Source organism: Drosophila nasuta, chromosome 2L, assembly GCF_023558535.2.
Source record: "Drosophila nasuta strain 15112-1781.00 chromosome 2L, ASM2355853v1, whole genome shotgun sequence".
NCBI lineage: Eukaryota > Metazoa > Arthropoda > Insecta > Diptera > Drosophilidae > Drosophila > Drosophila nasuta.
The window spans coordinates 808,052-834,662 of NC_083455.1; the positions used below are offsets into that span (position 1 = coordinate 808,052).

General features: G+C 36.7%; 2 protein-coding genes and 1 long non-coding RNA gene across 3 annotated transcripts; 2 read left to right on the forward strand and 1 right to left on the reverse strand.

Moving 5' to 3' along the window:
* Nucleotides 1-5,479: 5,479 nt before the first annotated feature.
* Nucleotides 5,480-6,091, forward strand: LOC132795610 (uncharacterized). The gene is made up of 2 exons (XR_009633450.1): nucleotides 5,480-5,663; nucleotides 5,761-6,091. It is a non-coding gene; the product is annotated as an uncharacterized LOC132795610 (long non-coding RNA).
* A 357-nt stretch (nucleotides 6,092-6,448) lies between these two features.
* Nucleotides 6,449-6,824, reverse strand: LOC132795599 (transcription factor MafA). Its single transcript, XM_060806398.1, has 2 exons — nucleotides 6,757-6,824; nucleotides 6,449-6,686 (listed from the first exon to the last, which is right to left on the reverse strand). Exons 1-2 carry the CDS (start codon nucleotides 6,766-6,768, stop codon nucleotides 6,504-6,506), a joined length of 195 nt encoding a protein of 64 aa, XP_060662381.1. The 5' UTR covers nucleotides 6,769-6,824; the 3' UTR covers nucleotides 6,449-6,503.
* A 7,754-nt stretch (nucleotides 6,825-14,578) lies between these two features.
* Nucleotides 14,579-16,332, forward strand: LOC132798639 (E3 ubiquitin-protein ligase KCMF1-like). Its single transcript, XM_060810574.1, has one exon. The coding sequence runs from the start codon at nucleotides 14,806-14,808 to the stop codon at nucleotides 16,000-16,002; it is 1,197 nt and encodes a 398-aa protein (XP_060666557.1). The 5' UTR covers nucleotides 14,579-14,805; the 3' UTR covers nucleotides 16,003-16,332.
* The last annotated feature ends 10,279 nt before the right edge of the window (nucleotides 16,333-26,611 follow it).

The window sequence follows — 26,611 nt, forward strand, 5'->3', positions numbered from 1 at the left end:
CACATCCTGTATGTCAACTGAATAATTCGTTGGATGCACAAAAGGCACTCACATCCGGTTTCCTGTCATTCTTTTTGCCACGCAAAAAGCGAGCAGGGGAAGGCCTGTAGTTTATGTCTGTATGATGGTAGAGAACATTGTTGGATGTTATTGTTGTTAAGGTTTTTGAAGTTGTTGTTTTTGTTTTTGTTGCTGTTGTCTTTATGGTGTGTTTGGTATTTGTTGCAACTTTTGTTTTGAATTCCTGTGGCCTTGTCATACATCCATGCGCTTGCAGTTGAATTTATGGTTTAACCCAACAAACACATACTATCACGACCTCTGCCATGGAGACATCTACGCATAACTCTCATCAAACAATGAATGAACAAAATAAGTAGACGCCAGGGTTCCACTAACAGTTACCAAAGGTATCTCTTACACAGAGAAAAACATGTAAGAAAGCTACAGTCGAGTGTAGTCGAGTACACTCTGTTATATATAATATACACCACAAATACTAAAACATACCAATCGCTAAGCTATTTGTTACAACGTTACACTTTAATTATATCATAGAGTATATAAAATGTACCAAAGTGAGTAAGTGGTATATCGATATAGTACTACATTTTAAATATACCAAAGCAACTAAGACCCGATTGTAGTAAATAAATATTAAAGTTATTATTGTATTGCATCTTGTGTTAAATATTAATGTATTGTGTCCATTTTCGGGGAAGGTAAAATATTTAAGCAAACTTGATTTGCGTGCATACATAACAAGGGTTGTCGAAAATATACTATATAGCTCTATCTCTTGTAGACTCTGAGATCCAGAGTTTCATACGGACAAACCGACAGACGAACGAAGGTTTACGAATCGGCTATTGACGCTGATCAAGAATATATGTATATAGTTTATGGGGTCGGATATGAGTCCTTCCGCTTGTTACATGCATTTCCTACAGGCACAAAGTTATAACACCCTCCTGCCCTATGGTAGACTTGTATAATAATAAATTTTAATATATGTGAGTTTATGAAAGGTATGCAACACTTTCCTGTTGTAAAAACATAGCCAACGCATATGAAGAAAATTAAATGTATAGCCAACTTTTTGTCTGAAGTGAATTCAAATCTCGCATTTTAATTTTAACGAAGTGATATTTCTGTTTCTCCTTTAATTATTTTAGAACTCTGAAAAATACGAAAGGTAATAATATATTTTTATACCAGCTACCCATCGTAAAGCAGCAAAACAAACTAATGAATAGAATATCATGAAATTTTAGCAGCTGTCTTCTGAAGGATTGTATTAACTGAAAAAAAGGTGACTGCAATAAAACTAGCGCCACCTACATATGTGTTAGGCCCGGGATTTTTCAGCCCATGTGTTATAATATACTGATTGCTCCCAAGATTCAGGTTTTGACAGTAGTATACACTCTTAGGAGGTGCATCTTTAAACAGAGAGTTTGTCTGGTGTTGCGATTCCCCGAAATATACATTTGCCGTTAGATCTGTTGGATCAACCATTCATTTCAATATTTGGAAAGAATACTTATGCCTGAATTCAAATTTTACAAAGAAACATTTTCCTTTATATCTACTTTATATTACTTTAAAGTGTAAAAAGCTTTCGACTTTCTCTAAATCTTAACTTGTGTTTATTTTTGTGTCCATGCAACACAACATGCCATCGCAGCAAAACTTCAGGTGCAGATTTGCGAATCTTCATCGAGATGCAGATTGGACTTGTCCTTTTCAAGAGTCCCGGGAGGTGAGCATTAATTTTGCATGTGAATACGAGACGAGCAACTAGATTTCTGCATTGACAGAGGCTGCGTCCCAGACGACATTTCTTAAAGCGTACAACAAAAATTGTGCCCTAATGGTCCAACTTATCTCGAATGGCAACCATGGGCACTTTTTGCATTGGACTCCATCCAGGCCTAAGGCAAATTACTGATGAGGCAGCAAAACGTGGCAAGAGACAATCGTCTAGTTTGGGCATCATTTTTCACATTTAGTTCTTTGAAGCTACAGCCATGCTCAATTAGCCAACTCAGTCGGCTCATTAGCAACGTGAACCGTGACTAGGACCAGTAGAACATCGTAATTCGACCAGACTGAGACAGGCAGGTGATGCTCTAAAATAATTAGGCAACTTGTTGCGCTGTATAAACTTCTCCGCCACCCAACTTTATTACCTTGCATTTCCTCACCGAGATTCATCCCATCTAGATAGTCTCAAATATATGAAAATGTAATACAAAACAAATATGTCAACAATTTTACTTGGTGTATAAAATTGCATTGAAAATAAACCAGTTTATCCGCTAAAGCAGTTAAATTTCGAATATCTTCTTCATATGAACGCAACTAAATTGCTATTGTATGCACTATTCTTGCTTCAAAAAAAAACCTGATCTGCATGACACAATAGCAAGTGATGGAAGTGATACCGTAGAATACAAGATATGGCAGATTGTCAACCAAAGCAGCAAAGACAGGCAGAAGAAGGCAGCTCCGAACCTATAAAGTATGTACATATATTCTTGATCAGGGTCAACGCATTTCCGTCTGTTTGTATCCACACCTAGTTCTCAGAGACTATGAGAGCTATGGATATCATTTTCTTCGACAGTTCTTGTTATGTTTGCAGGCAGATCAAGATTGTTTTAAATTTTTGTCACGGCCACTTCCACCCCCACAAATCAACATAAATCATATAACAAGTATAATTTTTAAGGTAGTGTTGCGAACTAGATTTAATAATATATGGTATATAGTCCTTATGATTCTCGATGGTTTGGTTGCGGTCGGATAGAAAATGTCGAAGATGTTAAAGAACCACTTTTACGCCTACTACAATGGGGTTTTAGTTGAATCGGCTGACAATCAGGTATATTTTGCAATCTATGGTATATTTTGAATGTAATACTGTATATTTGGTATATTTTAGTATTTTGTAGGTATATTGGTATTGCGTGCTGTTTTGCTTTTATTCAAAATGGGTAGCGAGTATCTCACCGTCGAGCACAATCGACTGATATTTTCTTACTTGTAAGTATTTAAAATTAATTAGATAATTAATTAACTTCAACAATTTTCATCTGATCTCAATCAAATTTTCAGGAATGATTAGTATTGTCTGTTGCACAAAACTTCAAATTTATTAATATTTTTTTCATTGCTATGGAAAATTAAAATTTATTCCACTACACCTTCTTCAACAACAACATGCGGAGAAATGCTCGGTATATAAATACTTTTTGACAACCTTTGTGTATCGTTACTTTATAGTGGTGAGGCCTTTGTCTTTTATATAAATTTCACTATAAATGAATCCTATAATAAACTATGAGTAGCGGATACAGCGGTATGTTGGTTATATTCACTTTGGTCAGGATACAAATTTGTTGTTTAAGATGGGGAAGCTTTCAAAACTATGCTTTGCGACCGATTTCCTTTCAATAATTTTAAATTCATTTGAGCCATTTATTATTGGGCAAGTTAATTAAGTCGCAGCTCATAGAAAGTCAAAAGAGTTGTATGTTAGGTCTAGTGAAATATTCGAAATTACACTTATATCTATACATACAGGTGTGTTGTCTACCTGAATTACCGTATGTGGAGTGTGCACAACTTTGCAGACACTCATTGTCGAGTGTTTTTGTTCTTTCTGCTGATGTTGCTGTTGCTGCTGGTTGTGCTTCTGCTGGTTTGCTGCATTTAAGTAAAATGAATTGCCTGCAATTTATTTTTGTTGCTTATCATATAAATTGCACTCGCCTGCAAGTCATTATTTGGCACATTTGCGCTCAATGGCTGCACATTGTTCTCACCCACATCGAAAATGTGACGTTGTGTGTATGTGTGTGTGTGCGTGACGAACCGGAAGCTCTCAGATATGCCAGTAAAACAATAATAACAACACTAGCATCAGCAACAACAATTTGGAGAAGAAATGCTGCCAGGTGGCCTTTGCACTTGGCTGCCTTGTAGCCAACTGACTGAAATAAGAAGAAAACCCAGAAGAGATTGGCAAATGGTCAATAAGAGGAGTGGTGGACAAGGGGTCCGGAGAGAATTCAAGCCAAGAATTTTCGAAACTGCTACTTAAGCAATTGCAGTTTTTTTTATTTACCACTTGCAATGCCTGCACAAATAAATTTCCGGTTGGACTTTATTCACACAGCACACTCGAAAGCAGACTCGTCACATGTGGGGTCAATACTAATAATAATAAAATGTTAAATCGATTTCATCAACTAGTTGCGTCTCAGTTATACCTTTTGGGAAACTTTTGTTCTTACTTTATAATCTAAAGTTGCATGCATAATTATGAAATTCACTTATTGAATAACATAAATCTTAAAATTACATTTCACTTCATAGGTGTGTGCCAAATTTCTACGCCTCTCTTTTCCTAAAATATTCCAATACAGACACATATGTATATGTATCTAACCCAAGCTGAAATGCACTGTTCGTTTGCATGGGACTCGACTCCAGGCAACCCTTTCGAAAGAAACTTGATGTGTTTTCTGTACCACGACCAGAGCAGTAAGGCAAACAAATGGGGAAATATCCGACTGGCAAAGTCTGCAGAAATATTTCACAAATGCAATTACAATTAAGTTGTCCGATTATTGGGTCAGATTGCAGCGACATTTAAGAATTGCGCAGTAAACGAAAAATAAGGGCCTTCACAATGCCGTAGAAGTGAACTGGAAATGTACTACAAACTCGTAATAAACTCGTATGTACAAGTGAAACACACTTACGAAAGTACATAGTAGATGATAATATACGACGCACATGACCTATTAAAGTGACTCCTATCAGCTGAAAATTGACCTTGCCCAATGCACAATCTGAGCACACCGAAAATAAACATTTGAAATATATTGAAACTGGTCTAGACGACTTTAATGTACTCTATTGAAGAATGCATCTTTCGTAGCGCATTCCATTTGTAGTGTCAATGCTCTTATCATATATTAGGTACTTATACTCTTACAAAAAAATGTTTTTATACCCACTACCCATAGAGAAGAAGACTATTATAACTTTGTGCCTGACCGAAACGTATGTAACAGGTAGAAAGAGACATCTCCGTCCCCGTAAAGTCTGTATATTATTGATTGCCTGTACTTCCGTCCGTATGAAACACTGGATGTAAGAGTCTATAAGGGATAGAACTGCATTTGTTTTGACAGCACTTGTAATGGTTGTACGTAAATCAACTTTTTTTTAGATTCTTACTATGCCAATTCCATTCCATTGCCATAAATAAAACATCAAATAGTAGCACTATATTGATATACCAAAAATAATATTCGGTATATTTCAGTACATTGATAATAACGCTTTGCTTGGTCACATTTACAATGAGTATTGGGTATCTCACTGTCTAGCACAATCTACTGTAGCTTTCTTAAGTGTTTTAAATTGATTTACTTTAAATTGATTTTGAAACGAAGTCGAGTCTGCCCTATTTTCCTATGTGAGATTGCCTTCGATTGCCAAACATAACACATACTTAAACATTATGTATGGTAGTATATACAGATTAGCCTCTGATCAGTGCATCTTCACAATCGTATAAAAAGACAGCAAGTTTTACTCAAATTGTTTAGAATCTCCCAGTAGCCATAATGAAGTTGAAGTACTGCGTAAGTGAAAGAGTGAAATATTTCGCACTTCGTACATATACATACATATACTTATTTGTTTGTGTATATTCTAATAAAATACTACGTTCTCCTGCAGCTGCTGTTGCTATCCCTGCTACTCACTGGGGCATTGGGTCGTCCTACCCAGAATTCCCTGCCAACGTCTACGCTGCCGCCCTGCACCCCCTGGTGCGCTGGCCAACCGCCACCACCACCCGGTGCCGTCAACTGAACAATTGAAGACTTTAGACTCGAACAATCAACACCAACAACATCTTCTTGAGCTCAGTTGCAACCTCATATCCGACTCCTTCATTGACCGCATCCTACGAGAATGCCACGAGTTTAGTCGAACTGCGTAGTCGTTTACTTTCCGTAATTATTTCATGTCATTTGCTAAAACAATTAAACTCCCATAAAGTATACAAACAAGTTTTACACTGGTGGGAACCTTCAGTAATTAGTATAGCATCTTATGTCTTTGCCTTCCATAAAGTACGGAGTGCAGAATTTGATTGCCTGAAATTTGGAATAAAGCTGCGAGTTTACAGATCTTCTTAGGAGTAACATTAGCTGCATACTTGAATACTTAAATTTGAACACAATTGTGTAAGATGTTCAGTAACCAAAAGAAAGCGAAGCAGGAATTCCCTTATCCGTTTCAAAATTATAGATATAAATGCACAAAATATATACATGGAAAAAATCTTAATCGAAAAGTGATTTCCAGCTATAGATGATATTCCCATGATTAATAAAGTTTATTTTATGTGAATGAAATGCATTTATTAATACTGTTTAATAAAACAGATTCATTTTTGAATGTGAAGTTGAAATCCTCTAGTGGTGATGATGATGTGGTTGATGATGATAATGAGGAGCATGATGGGGGTTGTGATGGTGATTACCACCGCGATTCCCGTTATTATAATTCCCACCTCCGCTAGGACGAGATCCGTGGGCACGGCCATAGCCCCACTGGGGAAGCGCTAAGGCGACGGCAAACAGAGCAAACAATATAATCTGTCAAATAATGTGAGATATTATTATTAAAAATTAATACGTGACACCATATGTAACCCAGAGAGCTCACAAGTAATTTCATCTCGACTCCTCGATAAACTGTGACTCGAGTTCGAAAAGTTGTCTGCTTTTATAGAGAAATGTTCATTTTTCCAGGTAGAATCCATTAGACACTTACCTGAAATATGCATTATACAAAAACCCACGCTCATAAGACCCATACTTGAAAATTATTTTGATATTTCCCTGAAACTTTACTCATAAATACTTACATATGTCGTTACCTACCATATATCATAGGTTTGAATATTTTGTTTTTCACTTTCGAAGAAGGTAGTTCATGTGGATTTTCTTAGGAATTGTTATCGTCGAAGTCTCAGAGCACCTAAGATGAGGTTCGTAATAAGTTCCCCAGAAATATCTAACGCAAAAACTAAAAGATTCTGAGACTTGTTTACAAACATAGGGTATGAAATCGTAGGTCCATTACTATACTCTAATCAGGAGCTTGCGTACATATGGTGATTCAATGAGTTCTTAAAACAACAACAACTTATCAATATACATATATTGTCATACTGATGTATGAGACGGTGGTTTTAGGATCCGTCGGTGGTGTCGTCAATGTTTTGTGGATAACGTAATTTTTTATTTAAGAACTTTTAATTATTAATTTTCGGTATTGTAGTTATACCCGCTACCCATAGGGCAAGAGGGTATTATATCTTTGTGCCTGTCAACAGCCGAGACGAAATAGTCATGTCCGTCTGTCCGTCAGTATAAAACACTGGATATCAGAGACTATGAGAAATATATCTTTAATTTTGTTTCAAGAGCATTTGTAATGCTTGCACACAAATTAAGTTTATTTTAAATTTTTGCCACGCCAACTTCCTCTCCTGCATATAGACAAAAATCGAATAACATGTGAAATTTTGAAGTTTTTTGATAACCACAATAATAACTAAGTTTTTTATGATACCTAATAATTTGGTTGCGATCAGATAAAAATTTATCTATTTATCTATTTATCTATTTAAGAAATTCCTTTGTATTGTAATAGTGTCTTTGGCTGCCATTCTGGTATATCTGATACTCTATGGTATATTTTGAATCTAGTACTATATCGTTATACCATACATTGTTGCATTTTTAGTATTTTTACGGTATATTAATTTGACATATTTTAAAATAACCGCACCGATTTGCTTTTATTCACATTGGCTAGCCGGTATTTAACAGACGTGCACACTCGACTGCAGCTTTCTCATGGTAGATGCTGAATGGAGAAAAGATTTTATACATTATTTGTTGGTGAAACAGAGTTTAGGTTTATATATTTATTTAATCAGTTGCTTCATTTACTAATTCTTAGATTAAAAGCGCCCATGGCCACCCTGACCGAATCCTTGCTGACCGTATCCACCCTGGCCGAATCCTTGCTGACCATGTCCACCCTGACCGAATCCTTGCTGACCGTATCCACCCTGGCCGAATCCTTGCTGACCATGTCCACCGTGACCGAATCCTTGCTGACCATGTCCACCCTGGCCGAATCCTTGCTGACCATGTCCACCTCGTCCGAATCCTTGGTCACCATATCCACCCTGGCCGTATCCTTGCTCACCATGGTGGCCATGTTCATGATGGCCATGGTGTGCACGAGCCAAAGCAACGGCGATCAGTGCGAAAAAAACGATCTAACGTTAAATTTGTAAATAATAGATTGTTTTTTAACAATATATAAATTATTTTAAAAATTCTTAGTACTCATTACTTACAAAGAATTTCATTTTTACTTGTTGAATTTGAGATGATTTCTAACTGTTTAACATCTGCAGATGGGCCTTTTTATAGCAAGAAAAATTCACACAATTCTATGTACACAATCACCACTAAAATTTCAAAACAAAACAAAAAACAAACAACGGAAACATAATTCAATGTCTCAGCATTGACTAAGAATTAATTATCAGTAGCTGGACTTTACATGTGACCTAAAGTTGAAGAAGTATATAAGGTTTATACATATAATTGACTCTGTGCTGAGATAGAATAATTTATTTTTTCAAAATTAGTATTACGAGTATATATAAAATACCATTGTGAGGCAGCAGTTTTCGCAATAATATAAGTTTCAGTTTTCCTAATATTAACAGCTTACAAAAATCATGTAGCTGACAATACGAACAAGAAATAGAATATTCATACATATGATAGAGACTTTAATTTGTGCAAAATCATACTAGGATGCTTAATATCATATTGACGAACAAGGCAGTATCGACCTTGTTGGCTTAGTGCACACTAAAATTGTGCAACGTCAATGTATTATTGGGTTGTTTAGAAATTGGTGCTAATAATCTACACCCATAGGCCAGAAGAGTATTGTAAATGTGTATCAACAGGAAATATGTATAAAAAATGTATGTAACATGCGGAAAGAGTCGTCTCCGACCCCATAAAGTATATATATTCTTGATCAGCGTCTGGCTGTCTGTCCATTCGTATGAACACATATATACATCTCAGAGACAGCACATTATATTTTTGTACACTGATCAAGTTTGTTTGTTGCCACACCCACTTCCGCCCCCCGCAAATAAGAAAAAATAGAATATGGAGCATAGTACATACAAATTACTTACGTACAATCATAAGTACTATACAGTTTTTATGTTCTGAAAATTTAGTTGCGATCATATAAAAATGGTGAAGGCTATTTAGGAGATAATTTCTTTGGTTATTATCGATAGTATATTTTCGTATTTTTTCAAATATATTGATATTTTTTAGAATATGCCTATATTGAAAATGGATAGCGGGTATCTCACATCCAAGCACACTCGGCTGAAGTATTCTTATTTGTTTTTTGCTTATGTTTGAAATGAATAACGAGTATATCAGTATTAAAAACACTTGACTGTTCTTTCTTAGTTGATTCAGTCGACATTTGTTTAAACTCTCTTTCTCTCTGTTATCATTGGCTCTTCTATGTATTTTTGCCGACACTTTGGCCGACACTATTGGTGTAAAATATGAGATAAATTGAAAAAAAAATTTAATTTTTCTTATTATGATGATAAATATGAAGACGCCAATTGCGGTTAAGACTTTGTCACTTATTTGAGTCGTTTATTTTAAACATAGTTCAGATTTTAAATCGTTTTATTATTTAATTAGCTGCTTCATTTTCATAATTCATAGATTAATAGCGTCCACCATGACCACCGTGGCCACCCTGACCACCCTGGCCGAATCCTTGCTGTCCATGACCACCCTGGCCGAATCCTTGCTGACCATGTCCACCCTGGCCGAATCCTTGCTGACCATGTCCACCCTGGCCGAATCCTTGCTGACCATGTCCACCCTGGCCGAATCCTTGCTGTCCATGACCACCCTGGCCGAATCCTTGCTGACCATGTCCACCCTGACCGTGTCCTTGCTGACCATATCCAGCGGCCAAAGCAACGGCGATCAATGCGAAGAATACAATCTAAGGGGACGTTTTTAAATATTTAAATAAATAAGAGAAATCGGACTTATTTGCTAAGCGTTTCAATATGTTTTTAATTCGATACTTACAAAGAATTTCATATTGACTTGTTGTATTTTAGATGATTTCTAACTGTTGAGAATCAAGAGACAGGCCCTTTTATAGTAAAAAAATGCACACATTTCTATGCACACAATTGCCACTAATATTTCAAAACAATGAGAAAAACAAAACATCAAAACAAACAACGGAAACCACAGATTTATTTCATAATTGAATGTCTCAGCATTTATTTAGAATATAATTATCAGCAGCTAGACTTTACATTTGAACTGAATTTGAAGAGTATTATAACTGTATGATGAAATTTAGTAAAAATATCATTTTTCCTACTGGATTAGCTGTTGAATTAATATGTTTCAACTTAAATATTAATATTAAAATATTACAGAAATAAATCAAATTTCTAGTAACATATTTTTGCATATGTTCTATTTACATTATTATAATGAGTAAATGGTAAAATCCAATAATATTATCAACATTTAAGAGTATTACGCATTCAGCATTCTAAAGGAAACGCGATGCTGTTATTGAGTTTGTTTTTCGTTCTTATCATGAACTATGGTACATATGACATACATATGTACATACATAAGTGCTCGTCATAGAAGGCGCCTAATTTGTTTATATGAATCAACAATTTTGCTTTGATTAGCTTTTAGATGAGCCCAAAGACGATTTTATAGGTATTTAGCTCGCTAAGATCTCAAATTATTAATCGAGTCAATTATACATACATACATATATAAATATGTTATTCTTGCCAGCAAACAAGTGAAAAGAATTATATACTCAATCATCAGTACATGCACACATATACATATGTGAATGCTTATGTACTATTTCAAATTCAATTTCAAAATGTGTTGAATGCTTCACATTTTGTTCGAATTGCTAACAATAACAATGCTGACCGAAATACAATGGTCTTGACATTCAAATTCTTTGTTCAAGTTCACTTACTGGATTTGTTTGTTTCCTAATCGGCATGAGCTTGAAAATCATGAGCACAAAATAATTGTTTTTTACATTTATGTAAATATATATCTATACCAATCTATTATTATTATTATTATAGATGGGATGCTTGTGTTGTTTTAGAGCTGGTTCTTTTAAAATGCTATATAGATATTGATTTTTTGTCTATACCTTAAATAGAAAATATAGTATATAAGTAAACTGAACTCTGAGACTCCAACTGTATTATTTCGTCTGAATATAAGCAGAGAACAGCATTAATATTTGCAACGGTAACTTGGCTTTAAAAACATGTTCAATTCCATTAACAAAAATACGATTGCTTCATTTAAAACATTATAAATAATTTGTCTTTTGATAGTTGAAATGCTTGCACTATCAGCAACCAAAAAGTTTGATCATCCCAAACATTTTCTTAAAAATTTAAAATGAAGCAGCTCGTAAAGTTGTTGGATTAATGAACCAGCTTTACAGAATTTCATTATTTTGACGATGGAAATGCATAGCCATTTTGGCCATGATTAGTGGCAAACAAGAACTAAGACACAAGAAATCTTAAATAATTTCACAGACAGATGATGCGATTGCATAAATCCTTTTAAGGCATTTGGAGTGAGATGGAGTCAGAAACATGCCAAGCTGGGTGAGCCAATTAAAATCGTCGGCACTTAAATTGTAAGAAAATGTTTCAAAGCTTTGCTACACATTTGGCATTCGAGAAACAAAAATCCACATCCGCTCGCATTCCCATCCACGTTCGCCAGAGAAGCGTCTGCTGTAGCGACAGCATTGTGTTTTTAATGTTAACAATTTGTTTTCTTGTCGTGCACTGATTTGCTCTGAGAATTCAAACGAATTCATTAAATATTGAAATTAATGTATATCGGCGAAAGTTCAATTTGTATTTAGGAGCGCTTTAAATATTTACATTTCAGCTTCAAAACATTAAATTCTTGCTTGGTTAATAATTCCACATTGCTGCTTATGACATAGACATTAAAGTGATTGCAAATATTTATTTTGCATTGATGCTATTATTTTTCTATATTGAGTGCTGACAATGGCAGTCGCCAGTTGCTGGATGTAATGATGCAACAATAAACTTTTTTAATGCCAACGGCAATGAAGTAATTAAAATATTTTAATGCAGCAACAAAGTCAAACAAAGTTAAACGCCAGACTGAGATACACATACACATACTCCTAGCTAAATAAAGCCACTTGAAGACGGAGCGTAGGAGCTCTCATCCGATATGCAGAGAAGCTTTAACAACCTTATTTACGTCTCGAGTGTTCCTCAAAGATAAAGTATTTAAAAGTGATTTTAATAAAAATAAAAAGAAAACGTGCTCGACAAAAGAGTACTTCACGAACTTTAACCCATTCTTTTAAATATATGTAGTTCAAATAGAGCTGCTTTTAAAAGATGATTAGCTTATGATTAATATTTACTTGTTATAAAATTCTTAACAACTTAGAATGTTAAATAGACTGTGACATTAATGGAAATACAAATTTGACATTGCTACTATCAATTAATAATAACTTGAGTGGAGCTAAATATTTTAAGTACGTTTAGTTTGGAGATAAAAATGATGACGATGATCGCTAGATAACGATCAATGGATTTTAGTATGAAAGGCAATTTCTGCCAAGAGTGTCCTCTCGAATTGGGCTCTTTAATAATTCGTAACATACCATTTATATTTTTTATTATTATATTTTTAAATATTTAGCAGTAAGTTCATCATAAAAAAAGTTTACTTTTGAAATCCATGTGAATACTATAATAATATAAAAAAAATACACGACTAATCAAAAATAGTACATGAATAAATAGTCCCCTTACACAACCGAATCCAGCAATCAAGTTCCTCATAGATTTTCATTCATTTGATATACATACATATGTGCTATTTAATATTTATTTTTATTCCCGCTACCCATAGGGTATTATAACTTTGTGCCGGCAGGAAATGTTACATACATACAGGTAGAAGGAGGCATTTCCGACCCTATAAAGTATATATATTCTTGATCAGCATCATCAGCCGAGACGATCTAGTCATGTTCGTCTGTCCGTCTGTGTGTCTGTCTGTCTGTCCGTCTGTCCGTATGAACACCTAGATATCAGAGACTATAATAGATAGAGCTATAATCTTTTTTCGACAGCATTTGTTGTGTGTGCACGCAGATCAAGTTTGTTTCAACTTTTTGCCACGCCCACATCCGCCCCCGTAAATGAATAAATTCGAATGATTGCGATCAGATAAAAATTGTGGAAGTTATTAAAGAAATACTTTTGTATGGGCAAAAACGCCTACTTACTAGGGGTCTTAGGTGCTTTGGCCGACAATCTGGTATATTGTGCCGTCTATGGTATATTTTGAATGTGGTACTATAACGATATAACAAATATACCGTTTGTTATATTTTTAGTATAATTGTATTATTGGTAAATTTAAAAAATACCGCAATATTTAGCTTTTATTCAAAATGGGTTGCGGGTATCTCACAGTCGAGCACACTCGACTATAACTTTCTTACTTGTTAACGATAATATCGAAGCATTGAGCGCACTTGACTACAACTTTCTGATTTATTTAACAGGGCTACCAGAATTACAGATTTTTATGGCATAGCTAAATAATCTGTATTCAAATTACCAGCGATTTATCTTGAAAGTTATTATTATCCATAAATATTTGTTTGTTGAATTTGTTTATTTTGCATGCAGATGTTCGTATCATTACCTGGTTTCTCCATCAAGACAAGACAATATAACCCAAGGAAAGATTTCCAGAAATTTGTGTGGCTTAAAACGTTGGTTGGTTAGTTTAAACGTCTACTTCACTTTTTGAGTTACCTTTTAAGTGAAGGAAATGTTTGGCATTCACAATATTCGCATAGTGCTCAAAACATAACTCACAAAACCAAACTAAATCTTCGTGCAGCAACAACAATTGTTGTCAAAATTATTATTACTTTGTTTCCTTTTCGATTTCAGATCTAGGGCAGACAATCTTTAGTGTCTCCGAATTGAACTTGAATCAAAATATATTTAATATTGGTACCCTTTGTGTTGGCACCGGATCCGTGCCTTGGTGTAATGGGTCAGCTAAAATCTTTATTTTGTTTCGATTAATTTTACAAATTTCATGTTTTATATTTTTACTTCAATTCGTTCTTTTAGCATCCATAAGAGGAAATCTCCGATTATAAGCATACAGAAGAAAATGCGCTTGCAGAACCTCTCTAAGAAATTTAGTTCGCCTGTCAACTCTTCTGGTAGCGGGAATACAATGATAAAGCAGTATTTCCTGCTGCGTGTAACAATGAAAATCATATTGAAATATGTTTATTGTCAAATTTGTCCCTAGGATTTATAAATCAGAAATTCAAAAAGTTTTATAGTTTTTTCGACCACATTTTCTAAGATTCGTGCCAAATAAAACTAAACACTGCCGAGCTATTGGGAATTGAGGCCAAGTCCTATGAGTAAGAAGTGTCGAACGTAGTTATACTTACCATACATAGAGTACATTGTACATAATCTATACGATTCGTATTTGTAAACTCCAAATGGACCATCGAAATTTTTGCTGCGACGGCTGTCAAACTCGCGACTTTAATGGCCGTCGCTTTCACTGTCTGCGGTGCGTAAACTACGATCTGTGCAAGGACTGCTATGACCAAAATGTGGAGAGTCAAGAGCATAGGGTAGAACATCCAATGCAAGTGATGCTACATCCAGAAAATCATCAACATCCTCCCGATCTTATGCTCAATGGCGAGATGCTCGATCTTATGCATTTCCCCAATTGCTATACTTGCCCCTACTGCGGAATTTTTGGGCACACAGCAAAGGAACTTATCGACCATGTTGTCACCCTACACCGCCAGAACGACAGCCATGTTGTGTGTCCTATGTGCGCCGATTTGCCAGGCATTGAACTAGTTGCTATACGCAATCTCGCCCGTCATCTACTTCTTAATCACATTGAACACGCCAATCTTCTCGATCCAAATACCCCTCCCTTACGCCAAGCTCTAGCCCGCGCCTCTCGACGTCGCCGGCGTCAGCAAGCACAGGGTCATGGCAGCCAGAATGGCACCAGTAGTCGCAATACTGTGCGCTCAAATACGAGTGCCAATCACTCGCCAATGAACTCGGAGTCCGGCGTTAATATACTGTACCAGTTGTCCGAATTACGTCGACTGCGTCCAGGCCTAAGGCTTAGCCAAACCGATGCCAATTACCTTGAAGGTGAGACTCGCTCGCGGACGGTCACACTGGCAATTGCTAATTCGGATACTCCCATATGCCATGAAGCAGGCAATTCTGCAACCACAACCGGGATGTCGGAGCATTTGGATACCGATCGTTATCTCTTACCGCATTGGATGTCAGAGCAGCAATTGGAAACAGCGTTGCGGGATGAACACGGACAGCAACAACGTGCGCTCTTTGCTGAACATATTCTGCTCTCTATGCTTTGCGAGGAACAGCTGGAGCTGCCAGAAGAATGTGAACAGCACTTGTCGTCACAGGAACATACAGAACATATTGAGATACCCCATGATGATCTTAATAATGACGACGCCATCTCCCTACAGTCTACGTGCAAATATGTGCCATCTCAAATTATGATGCTGATGTCACTGCCTTGGATCAGGCCTTGGTCATCCCAGAGTAACCTACGTTACATTGAACTGCAAGGGGTCACTATAGACGAAAGCTCTCTGATTGGAGCTGCTGAACATCAGGATATTGATTAATTGTTCAGTATCTAAAGGCAAGTCCTTGTGAATATTGTGTTGCACGAATTGTTATCCGTTGTACACATATTTTATCGAAATGTATATACAAATTTAGTTGTGAAAATTTATCAAGGGGATTTATCGATCGTTTTACTAATAACATGTTTTCAATTAACTTCAGTATTAAACTATTAACTTTCATATTATTTTCTGAAAGATAAGCATCACAAAAAAATTATATTTAGAAAAACTACAGACTTCTCCGCTCAACTCTGATATAATGCGAAACATTTTCTATAAGTTTTAAATCTGAAGCCTTACAAAATAAATTCAATCATTGTTTTTTAATTATCATTATTATTTAAAAAAAACAAGGCCAAGATTTGCAGCTATTAAAACATGTAAGAAATCGTTATTTGAACACAAGAATTGTAAATTCGCTACATATACGAAGAAGGGCATTATAGGTTTAGGTTTATGTAGGACCGGCTCCCCCTGTACGGGGCAAAGCATAGACCAGTGGAGGTCCGTAGCTGTACCGGTAGCTTATCTACGTCTCAGAAATCGCGCAGTATGGATGCATTTTTGGCAAAAGCCAGCAGCATCCTAGGAGGTAGCCGTGAAACGTCCCGAAGATCGTTGTGGCACGGCGAATTAAGGTATTTCAACCGGAGTCGGGATAACACTGGGCATTATAACATTGCATCATTCTTGATCAGCATCAAGAGCCGAGATGATTAAGCTATTCACTTGTTATTGTTGCACACAAGTAAAGTTTAATAAAAAAATAAAAAAGCAACTTATAACAAACCTACAACTTTTGGCCCTTAACAATAACAACTTTAACGATTTCTAAAAATTTTGAATATTTTATCGATAATACCACCTTCATATTATTTTCAAGCAGACACGATTGTTGATTTCTTTCTTGCTCTTTTATTATATCAAAGATTATTAATTTTTATTATATCTTAAGAATATTTCAGCTTTTCTTTTTACATTTAATTTTTTTGACAGATATTTCTACGTTTTTGATGAGTAAAACTCATCTAATTTTCTTGCTGACCAGAAATCGAGCGAATGGCTTTAGAACTTCAGTTCTACCGTTTCTACTTTGATTCGCAACTCCTTCTATTACAACTACGAGGCTAGTGCTGGTAATTATTTTATAGAGTGTTGCAGACGACATGACTCCTCCTCCTGCTCCATTTACTCTTCCTAAGCAGCGTTATGTGTCTGTGCGTGGGCAACTTATGTTTACCAAGTGCGAAAGTGGAAACGTGCTGCAAACACGAACTTCTCGAGTTACACCATTACCACTCCTGCTTCCCTCTCAATGCACCTGATCCCTGCCCAGTCCGTGTCTTGTTGCCGTTGCTGTTGCCGTTGCTGTTGCCGTTGCTACTGCCAGTCCCTCAATCCCACTGCAGTGCTCTGCGTTTTATAATAGGATTTGAATACAATGGCATTGTAATGAAATGTGCAGCAAACGATGGCGACTGTGAAGTTTAGTTCTGCGGTTCTGCCTCTTGGCTTCGCTACGGTCGTCTGGACTGCCATAGTCATCCCTATCCTTGTCTTCATCTCCAACCCATATCTCTATCCTCTTTCTCTCTCTCTATCTCGGTCTATCTCTGTCTTTCCTTCTGTCGTTTCGTCTGTGCAGCAGCCGTTACCAAGTACAAGCCAAACAGCTGTTCTTCCGTTTTTGTGTTCCCTTTTTCAAAATAGCGGGCAAATGAACTTGTGAGTGTATATGTGTGTGCATGAGTGTGCGGCAGTCTGGTCGTGTAATTTGAGTTGGTAATTAAAAGTAAAGCAAAAAGCAAGTAGAACTACAAGCTGTGCATTAAATGACCGGGCTTTACACACACGCATACACTTCCAACAATCATGTGCATATATATGTACATACATAAGTGTGTTTTATTCCAATCATATACCATCATCATCAAAAGGTGCGACTGCCCCAGAAACGTTCACATAAAGATCTGACATAGGCCTATTGAAGATATTCGTACGTATCCACCTGCATAGCTCTTTGCAAATTACTTAACTTCAATATTGCTTTTTTTTATGTCTACCATATTCTTTAAATTAGTTCTTAACGCATCTATTAAGCGATCGAAGCTAAGCTATAACCTACAATAGAAACTAGTTCCCAAGTTCTCAAAATACATCTTACTACATTCGACAAGCAAAAGGCAGTCCTGTGGCAACTATATCAGAGAAACAAAAATATATCTTAGTGTAAAATATTCAGTCTTTAATAAGCTAATACCAAGTTTTTATCGTACCTATCGTACTATCGTACAAGTTTTGTAACCTATCGTACTGTGCTTTTGTCTTTATAATTATTCTTTTTTCAGCATTTTCCTGAGATAACTTTATTTGGATGACAGCATTGAAACAGTGTGCAGTATATTGTCTTTCATCGGTGATTTCGTAAATGGCAAAATGGCAATTGAGCTGCAAAAACATACCCTTGAATACTCGTATATATTCTAATAAGCGAAGATTATTATAGGGTATTAAAAATCCGATATTCTTAGGAGACATGTGATATTGAGAGCGACCATAGAGTTTCAATACTTATGAATAATATTTTTGAAGAATTTGATTGGTTTACACTATATTGTCGATCACACTCGATTGTAGTTTCGATTGGAATATGGTCGAACAAACTGATTCATTGAGGGAACTGGCACTCACAGCTGTCAGGCAACCGCGATGTGTCAACGATAATTACAAGCATCTTGTCAACCCCGACACTTTGGTCGCGTCACGCCTCCACTACTGCCCCATCCCCAATGAGTCATTCCTTTTGCTACAATATCAATTATCGGGCGTCAAGTGTCGCTCACGTGTCACGTCAACACCACAGACGCCATTGGAGCACGGAATTCACATGACAATCATCGTTTTTGTCCCAAGCGAATCAACTATTTTCCGATGGGAAGGATTGAATAAGATATGCCGAAAGGTTGGATGGAAGATGGAGATGAGTTGGATGCATTTAGAAGCGCAGCTTAAATACACATATCTCTCTCATACTCATCCACACCCTTCACATCCTCCTCACTTTCAGCCTCACTCTCACTTTGCCACTCTCGTTTCTATCGCAATATGGTTGACTGCTCGCGCTGACTTTGATTGATTACAAAAGCAATTGAGCGCAACCTTATTTTTAAATTCGCCACAAAAGGAAGAAAATAAAATTGAATTAACATAAATAATAAATACTAAAAAAAAAAAGGAAACTTTCAATTGACAGCAGCGTAAATGAGGAAAAATGGGGAAAAGCCATAAGCAATTAGCTGAAGCAAACCCATAGAGATTCCCGAGATTAGGCTGATTGTAAGCTGGTCTTAATTAGCCCAAAATAAAAGGGGCAAAAGTAAGTATCCAAAAATAAATGAAATACAATTCTAATTGCACTTGACTAACAGTAAAACTGTTGAAGTTATCCCATTTGGTGGTTCATCGTTGCCCAATATGTAGTAATAATGTATGATGTAAGGAATATATATGTTATAATCTACAGCTTTCTGAACTTATAGTTATTTAATTGCTCCTATGCAAATGTCAACTGAGTTGAAGTTTCCGCAATTGAACCAAAGTTGTTATCGGATAATTGTTAGTCATCAAGTTGCACCGCAAATCAAGTGCAGCAATTGCAACTGGTCTGCAATTCATTTGTGGCATGAATCGAGCTGCTAAATATGAGCAAGGAGAATACCGGTTGTAGGTCAGAGAGGAGGGAGGAGATGTCGAGGTGGGGGTCGGCAGCATAAACCAAAGACAAACCGCACGCAAAGTTGCCAACGTAGCCAAAACAGTTGAAACCACGAAACAACCCTGAATGTTTCAAATGAAGCAGCATAAGAGAGTTTAAGTTTTTGCTGAGTTTAACGACAATAGTGAGTATACGAAAGGGAGAAGGATAAGGGGCAAGGAACTAAGGGCACTTTATTAGCTATTTGTGGCTTATCAAACCCCCGTCGCGTCGACCATATCCATCAGCATTAGAAGACGACTTTCAACTTTTGAGCCGATGGCGTAGTTACATCGCATTTGACGAGCATTTAACGTGGGGAGTTATAGATTTACAGTTTTCCATAAAACATTATCTGTCATTAGTGTCAAAAATGATGCCAAAATCCAATGTCAAATCCTTTTAACGTCATCTCCAAAGTCGATTTAGTTCAGAGTTCACAATGCCAGTCATAATGAAAGCGAGCATTTGGGTCGCGAGTTGACACTCTGCTAACTAACGCTTGACGTCTATTATTGAACAACGAAAGAGGCATTTTTCATAAGAATCTGCGAGACGACACCATTAATATCAATTTTTTGTTATCAATTACTTAGAAAATGTTTCGCTTTTATTAATTAATGCGCGTCGGTCTATGACTTTTTAATTAAACCTTTACCGTCCAGATTAAGTGAATTGCCATATAAAGGAACGCAAAAACACGATTTAAGATGAGAGATGTGACGTTGAACTCAGACACAGGTTGGAGATATTTTTGTATATACCGAACAGATTACATATATGTATATGCACATATACATATATACTTTATCAGTCAAGAAGACAAAATAATGAAAGCAAAAGTTTTGGCAGCAATCCCGTCGCACTTTTATGGCCTGACTGAGGAGTGAAAATGGAGATAACAATTTTATCGTGTGGCTCTTAGAGATGAGCAAACTGTTATTCTAAATTTGGAAAAAACTTTTTTTATAAATTATAAGTATTATATTCACATTACCAGTAAGGTCGTCCAATTGTCTGTAATATTTACAATATGCCAAAATGAGTTATCACTAATATTAAAACTCTTACTTAGTCAATGGCCTTAGTTGCTAGTACTCCCTTCTTTAACTTATTATATTATTTTGTATAATAATTCTTACAGTCCGATAACCTTAAACATATTCAAAGACAAAAAAGCCGACTAACTCAAATGGTTTATCTGAATATTGATATTCGGTTTGGAGTTGATGTAAAATAAAATAAAAAATATCGTATTTTTTTCATCTCCTCTCTAATGGTGAAGTATTAGTGTGTGTGTCTCAGTCTGTCTATGTGTAAGTGTTCATCTGCTTAAAGTATGATTGCAAGTGTGAAAATATATATGCTAAACGTGCCCGCCCCGTTGCGCTTTCGTTCGTTTTTTTGTTTTATGACGCGGCGACGTGCTCTGAAAATGAAAAGCACTTGACTGCCCAAAGAACTGAGCTTGGCCCTTGGCCCCTTATCCCTCACATTCCAACCAACGTCAAATCGTAAAATGTTTACAAAGCGCATTTGTCTTTATTCTCGTTCTGCGTTGCTAGATAGTATGTGATGGGGTGACATCCGCCAGGGACACGAAGTGTTAAACAAATGATCTACACTTAGTACATTTTCATTAGTGCATACACATGTTAGTATTTTGTAGGCATATGATAAATAGGTAATATTGTTTTCAATTTAACAAATTTTAGTGTGTATTTTTGAAAATTCAAATTTAGCTAATGCTTTGGTTTTTATAATATTGGCAATATTGTTTATCACGGTTATTTCATATTCGTCAATAATTTGTTTCTATTTGATCAGCTTGTGATCGTTTTTAAAATGCACATTCTTTATTGTCTTTTTATACACTATATTCATAGGATAGAAGGATATCCATTGTTCATAAAGCAAATATTGTTGTCTAGACTGTTGACGCTGATCAACAATATACAAAAATATATATTTATATAGACAAAGATGACTCCTTCTGTTTGTTGCATAATTGCTGTCGGCACAAAGTTATAATATTCTTCTATCCTGTAAGTGAGTGTATAAAAAGGGCTGCTGTAGTTGGATTTTAATTGCGTTGATTGATTCCTTCTCAATTGATCAAGCAATTTAACAAATTATTATTATTAAGCCCCGGTTTGATTTGAGGACTCAAGCATTAATCAGTAAATGAAGTCTGATTGTTTGTGTATATGTATGTGTGGATATATTTGATCATCCTTTCTACATAGTTTTAAAAAATGCAGTACTCTATTTGCTTGCTGTATGCTTTGAGTTAATTTCATTTGATTTATGCGATTTCAGAACTGAAGCCAAAGTTAAGCCTTGTTGTTTTATGACGATGAGAACGGGAGTTGTTGTTGTTGTTGTTGTTGTTGTTATTCTTGTTGTGTTGGCTTGTTGTTGGTGCGGTCAATAAATTACCCGCTGCGTGGAGGCGTTTTGCATTGTTCCTTTACATATTTGAAGTGCACTTTATGCTTTTTGCATGCACAATTCGCAATTAATTTAAAACAATTATGTTGGCACCGTGCAAAAAGAACAGATTCATACATCGAACAAAAAACAAAAAAAAACTCTTTGCGGTGAAATGACATGTCGCCTGTCAACCGCACATTTTCTGTTGGAGTGTTATGCAATTATGGAAACGCATTTTCACGGAAGGATTTAAACTACCGGCCAACAGAGTTAATCATTGCTCCTTGCTTTACTCGGTTTACACAAAAAAAAATTAAAACAAACAAAAAATTCAACAGGAGTGCAAAATCTATAATTATGCCACAAATAAATTGCTTGGAAATATCTATATGCTAAGAAAAGCTAAAACTCATAATATATTGCAAATAATTACAATTTAAATATTCAACATAACATAGGCATAACAGCTAGCACTTACATTTGTATTTGAGCTTATTCGAGCCATTCGAGGACTTCCCTCCATCAGGTGCAGCAGGTACGCTACACTGCTAATGGATTTTTCCACGCCTAATTACCATCACTTAGCGAGACAACGGGTTCAGCAACAACACTCAAAATTACATTAAATATATCCAAATTTTTTCCTATGCATTTTTTTGTTAATTTTATAATTTTTTTTGCATGCCGGAGCTAAGGTGTGTGTAAAATGCAAATGGAATTTCATAGTCACCATTAACACCTTTTTGTGCTGTCACCTCGCCTCTCCTCGCCTCTCTTCTCCTCGTCGCTGCTCGGCTCGCCGGTTGACTCTTATATTCTTGTTTCCATTCGTTTTTCATTCTTCTTGTTCTCTGCTCTTCGCCGCGCATATTTTAAGTGACGTCATGGGCCAAAAAAAAATGCATTTAATTAAATGCCACACAAATGCGACGCGAAATGCTTGCACCTTGTGTCGTATTTTATAGCCCCCAACGCTTTTGCCCCGAGTTCCCTAAAAACCGAGTCATATGACTGCTCTACGCTTTGAAAAGCATACTTAGGATAGCCTGACTACAAAAATGAAATTACTCGAGAAGCAAAAACAAAGAATCACTCCTGAGATATTTTCCGTTTAATTGGTGAAACTACTCTCGATATGCATATCATATTCTGGTCGTCGCCAGCAATAGAAGACTGGAAACAAGTTATTTGGTCAGACGAATCCAAGTTCAATAGAGCTTGGAGCTGCTTCACCTGGTGGAAGACTGAGCACACTTACTACACAGGATAAGTGGAATAATGGATAAGCACCAGTATTTGGATAGTTTGTAAGCCCATCTTCCTAATTTTTTGCTTACAACGAAGCTGAAATAGTATTTCACCAGGTTGGAGATCAAATGCACATCTCCAAAACCGTGCTAGAAGGTTTTCACTTAATGAACAGGCCAGCTCAAAGCCCGAACCTCAATCCAGTTGAAAAAGGTCAATTGTGAAGAGACGACTCAATCGAAAATGGAATATTTAGCACAAAGGGTACAAATGAATTGAGCGTCATACCCAATCAAATTTAAAAAAATTTGGTTGAAATTATGCCAAAATGAATGAAAAATGGCATAAAAAATATGGACTACATCTTAATGTTGTAAATTTTAAATATGTAATTGTCAGGTTTTTTATATTTTTTATCTCAGTTTTATTTCACAACTTGTTCTTTTTCTCATCGTTCTTTACATAGTGATCGCACTTTCGTCTCGTGCTCGACCGATACACCTATCGATCGGGCTTCTAACTCGATAGATATTTAATCGATTAATTCTTAATGTTACAATATTTACATTCGGCCGACCTGACTACAGATCGACCACGATCTACATACAAAGGGCAATTGTATCATTAACATCAGTGATCCAAGGCTTAAGGCGAGCAGGCTCTAAAATGCCTCTAAAGGGCAATTGAGTTAACTGACAGTCATCAATATCAACTACTTCATGTCTGGGAACTAATAAGTCCGTCTCAAATCATTAACGCACTTGTCCGCTGCTAGGTGTCCTAATATTTCGTGCGATTTCCTAATAATCTGCTCTTCCATGCAAACGGGTACATACAAACAATAAGAATCATTTCTATTCTTTCTGCATACTAGTCCATCTCTCAACTCAAAGCTACGCAAGGTTCCATTCTCTAGTTTCTGTCTCAATCGAACTATTTCCTTATCCCTCATTTGTTCCGTTTGTAAAATCAAGTCTACATCCTCAGGTGTTGCCCCACTACTCCAACTAAAGGTATTGATTTCAAAACGCGTCCTCACGAAACTCATATTTATCAACCTTGTCATCTCCCCAGGCCCTTTTACCACCATCCATGTAATCCCTATTCACATCCTCGCAATTAACTCCACCGTTATTTAAAGAATCTTCACTAAGGTTCTCTTCCATTATAACTCGTAGTCTCTCTAAAGGATCTTCACAAAAGCTATCTAACAACGCACTATCCCCTGGTGTGTCTCTACGGATTTCTAAAAGGCTTTCTATAAGGTTGTCACTACTGATTCCCACAAGGTTGTCTCTACGGTTCTTAACTAAGTTTTCTCTATGGTTCTCTCTACGGTTCTCTATGCGTTCTTCCTCAAAGTTTTCTAACAAGTCATCGTCTTAGGCTGCTCCTCTCCTTTCGACGGCTGGACGGGCACCTTCTTTATTTTGTCATAAATCGTAATTTTTGTGCGCAGCTCATCCAACGATTCGCAATAAGCCATTGCAGACGCAGCTCCCGAATTGTCTCCTAAGCCTTCAACGACGAATCGAATTATATCCTCCGTTGCCACCTCGACTTGTTGCAAATGTTGAATTTCTGCCTCTACGTTCGCCGCCACTTGATCACGATGCTGCATGTTCACGACCGCAATGTTCGAAACTTCCAAAACCTCGCCAGACGCCGCCACACTGCCGCCATTTCTCAGAACACTATCGCTGTCTCTCTCACTCTCATGTCCAATAGGGGCAATTTCACCACCACCGACGCCAACGTTATTATCCGGACTTGAGAATGCCGCTTCTACAGGCGAGCCGTTGCTCAGCTCCCGCTCCTCCAGATGCAGCTTCTCCACTTTTCCTTCCTCCATATTTGCCATAACAACTCTCGCAGCCGCCCGCAATTGATAAATGGTAGCGTCTTCCTCGAAACGCACGTGTTTTCTCTCCAAAATCGCAACTAGGTCAGGTCTTGATTTTCTCAATATATCTTTATATCGCATCACATCTCGTTTTTCGGGCCTTTACCCCACACCTGATATGTAATTGTCAGGTTTTTATATTTTTTATCTCAGTTTTATTTCACAACTTGTTCTTTTTCTCATCGTTCTTTACATAGTGATCGCACTTTCGTCTCGTGCTCGACCGATACACCTATCGATCGGGCTTCTAACTCGATAGATATTTAATCGATTAATTCTTAATGTTACAATATTTACATTCGGCCGACCTGACTACAGATCGACCACGATCTACATACAAAGGGCAATTGTATCATTAACATCAGTGATCCAAGGCTTAAGGCGAGCAGGCTCTAAAATGCCTCTAAAGGGCAATTGAGTTAACTGACAGTCATCAATATCAACTACTTCATGTCTGGGAACTAATAAGTCCGTCTCAAATCATTAACGCACTTGTCCGCTGCTAGGTGTCCTAATATTTCGTGCGATTTCCTAATAATCTGCTCTTCCATGCAAACGGGTACATACAAACAATAAGAATCATTTCTATTCTTTCTGCATACTAGTCCATCTCTCAACTCAAAGCTACGCAAGGTTCCATTCTCTAGTTTCTGTCTCAATCGAACTATTTCCTTATCCCTCATTTGTTCCGTTTGTAAAATCAAGTCTACATCCTCAGGTGTTGCCCCACTACTCCAACTAAAGGTATTGATTTCAAAAACGCGTCCTCACGAAACTCATATTTATCAACCTTGTCATCTCCCCAGGCCCTTTTACCACCATCCATGTAATCCCTATTCACATCCTCGCAATTAACTCCACCGTTATTTAAAGAATCTTCACTAAGGTTCTCTTCCATTATAACTCGTAGTCTCTCTAAAGGATCTTCACAAAAGCTATCTAACAACGCACTATCCCCTGGTGTGTCTCTACGGATTTCTAAAAGGCTTTCTATAAGGTTGTCACTACTGATTCCCACAAGGTTGTCTCTACGGTTCTTAACTAAGTTTTCTCTATGGTTCTCTCTACGGTTCTCTATGCGTTCTTCCTCAAAGTTTTCTAACAAGTCATCGTCTTAGGCTGCTCCTCTCCTTTCGACGGCTGGACGGGCACCTTCTTTATTTTGTCATAAATCGTAATTTTTGTGCGCAGCTCATCCAACGATTCGCAATAAGCCATTGCAGACGCAGCTCCCGAATTGTCTCCTAAGCCTTCAACGACGAATCGAA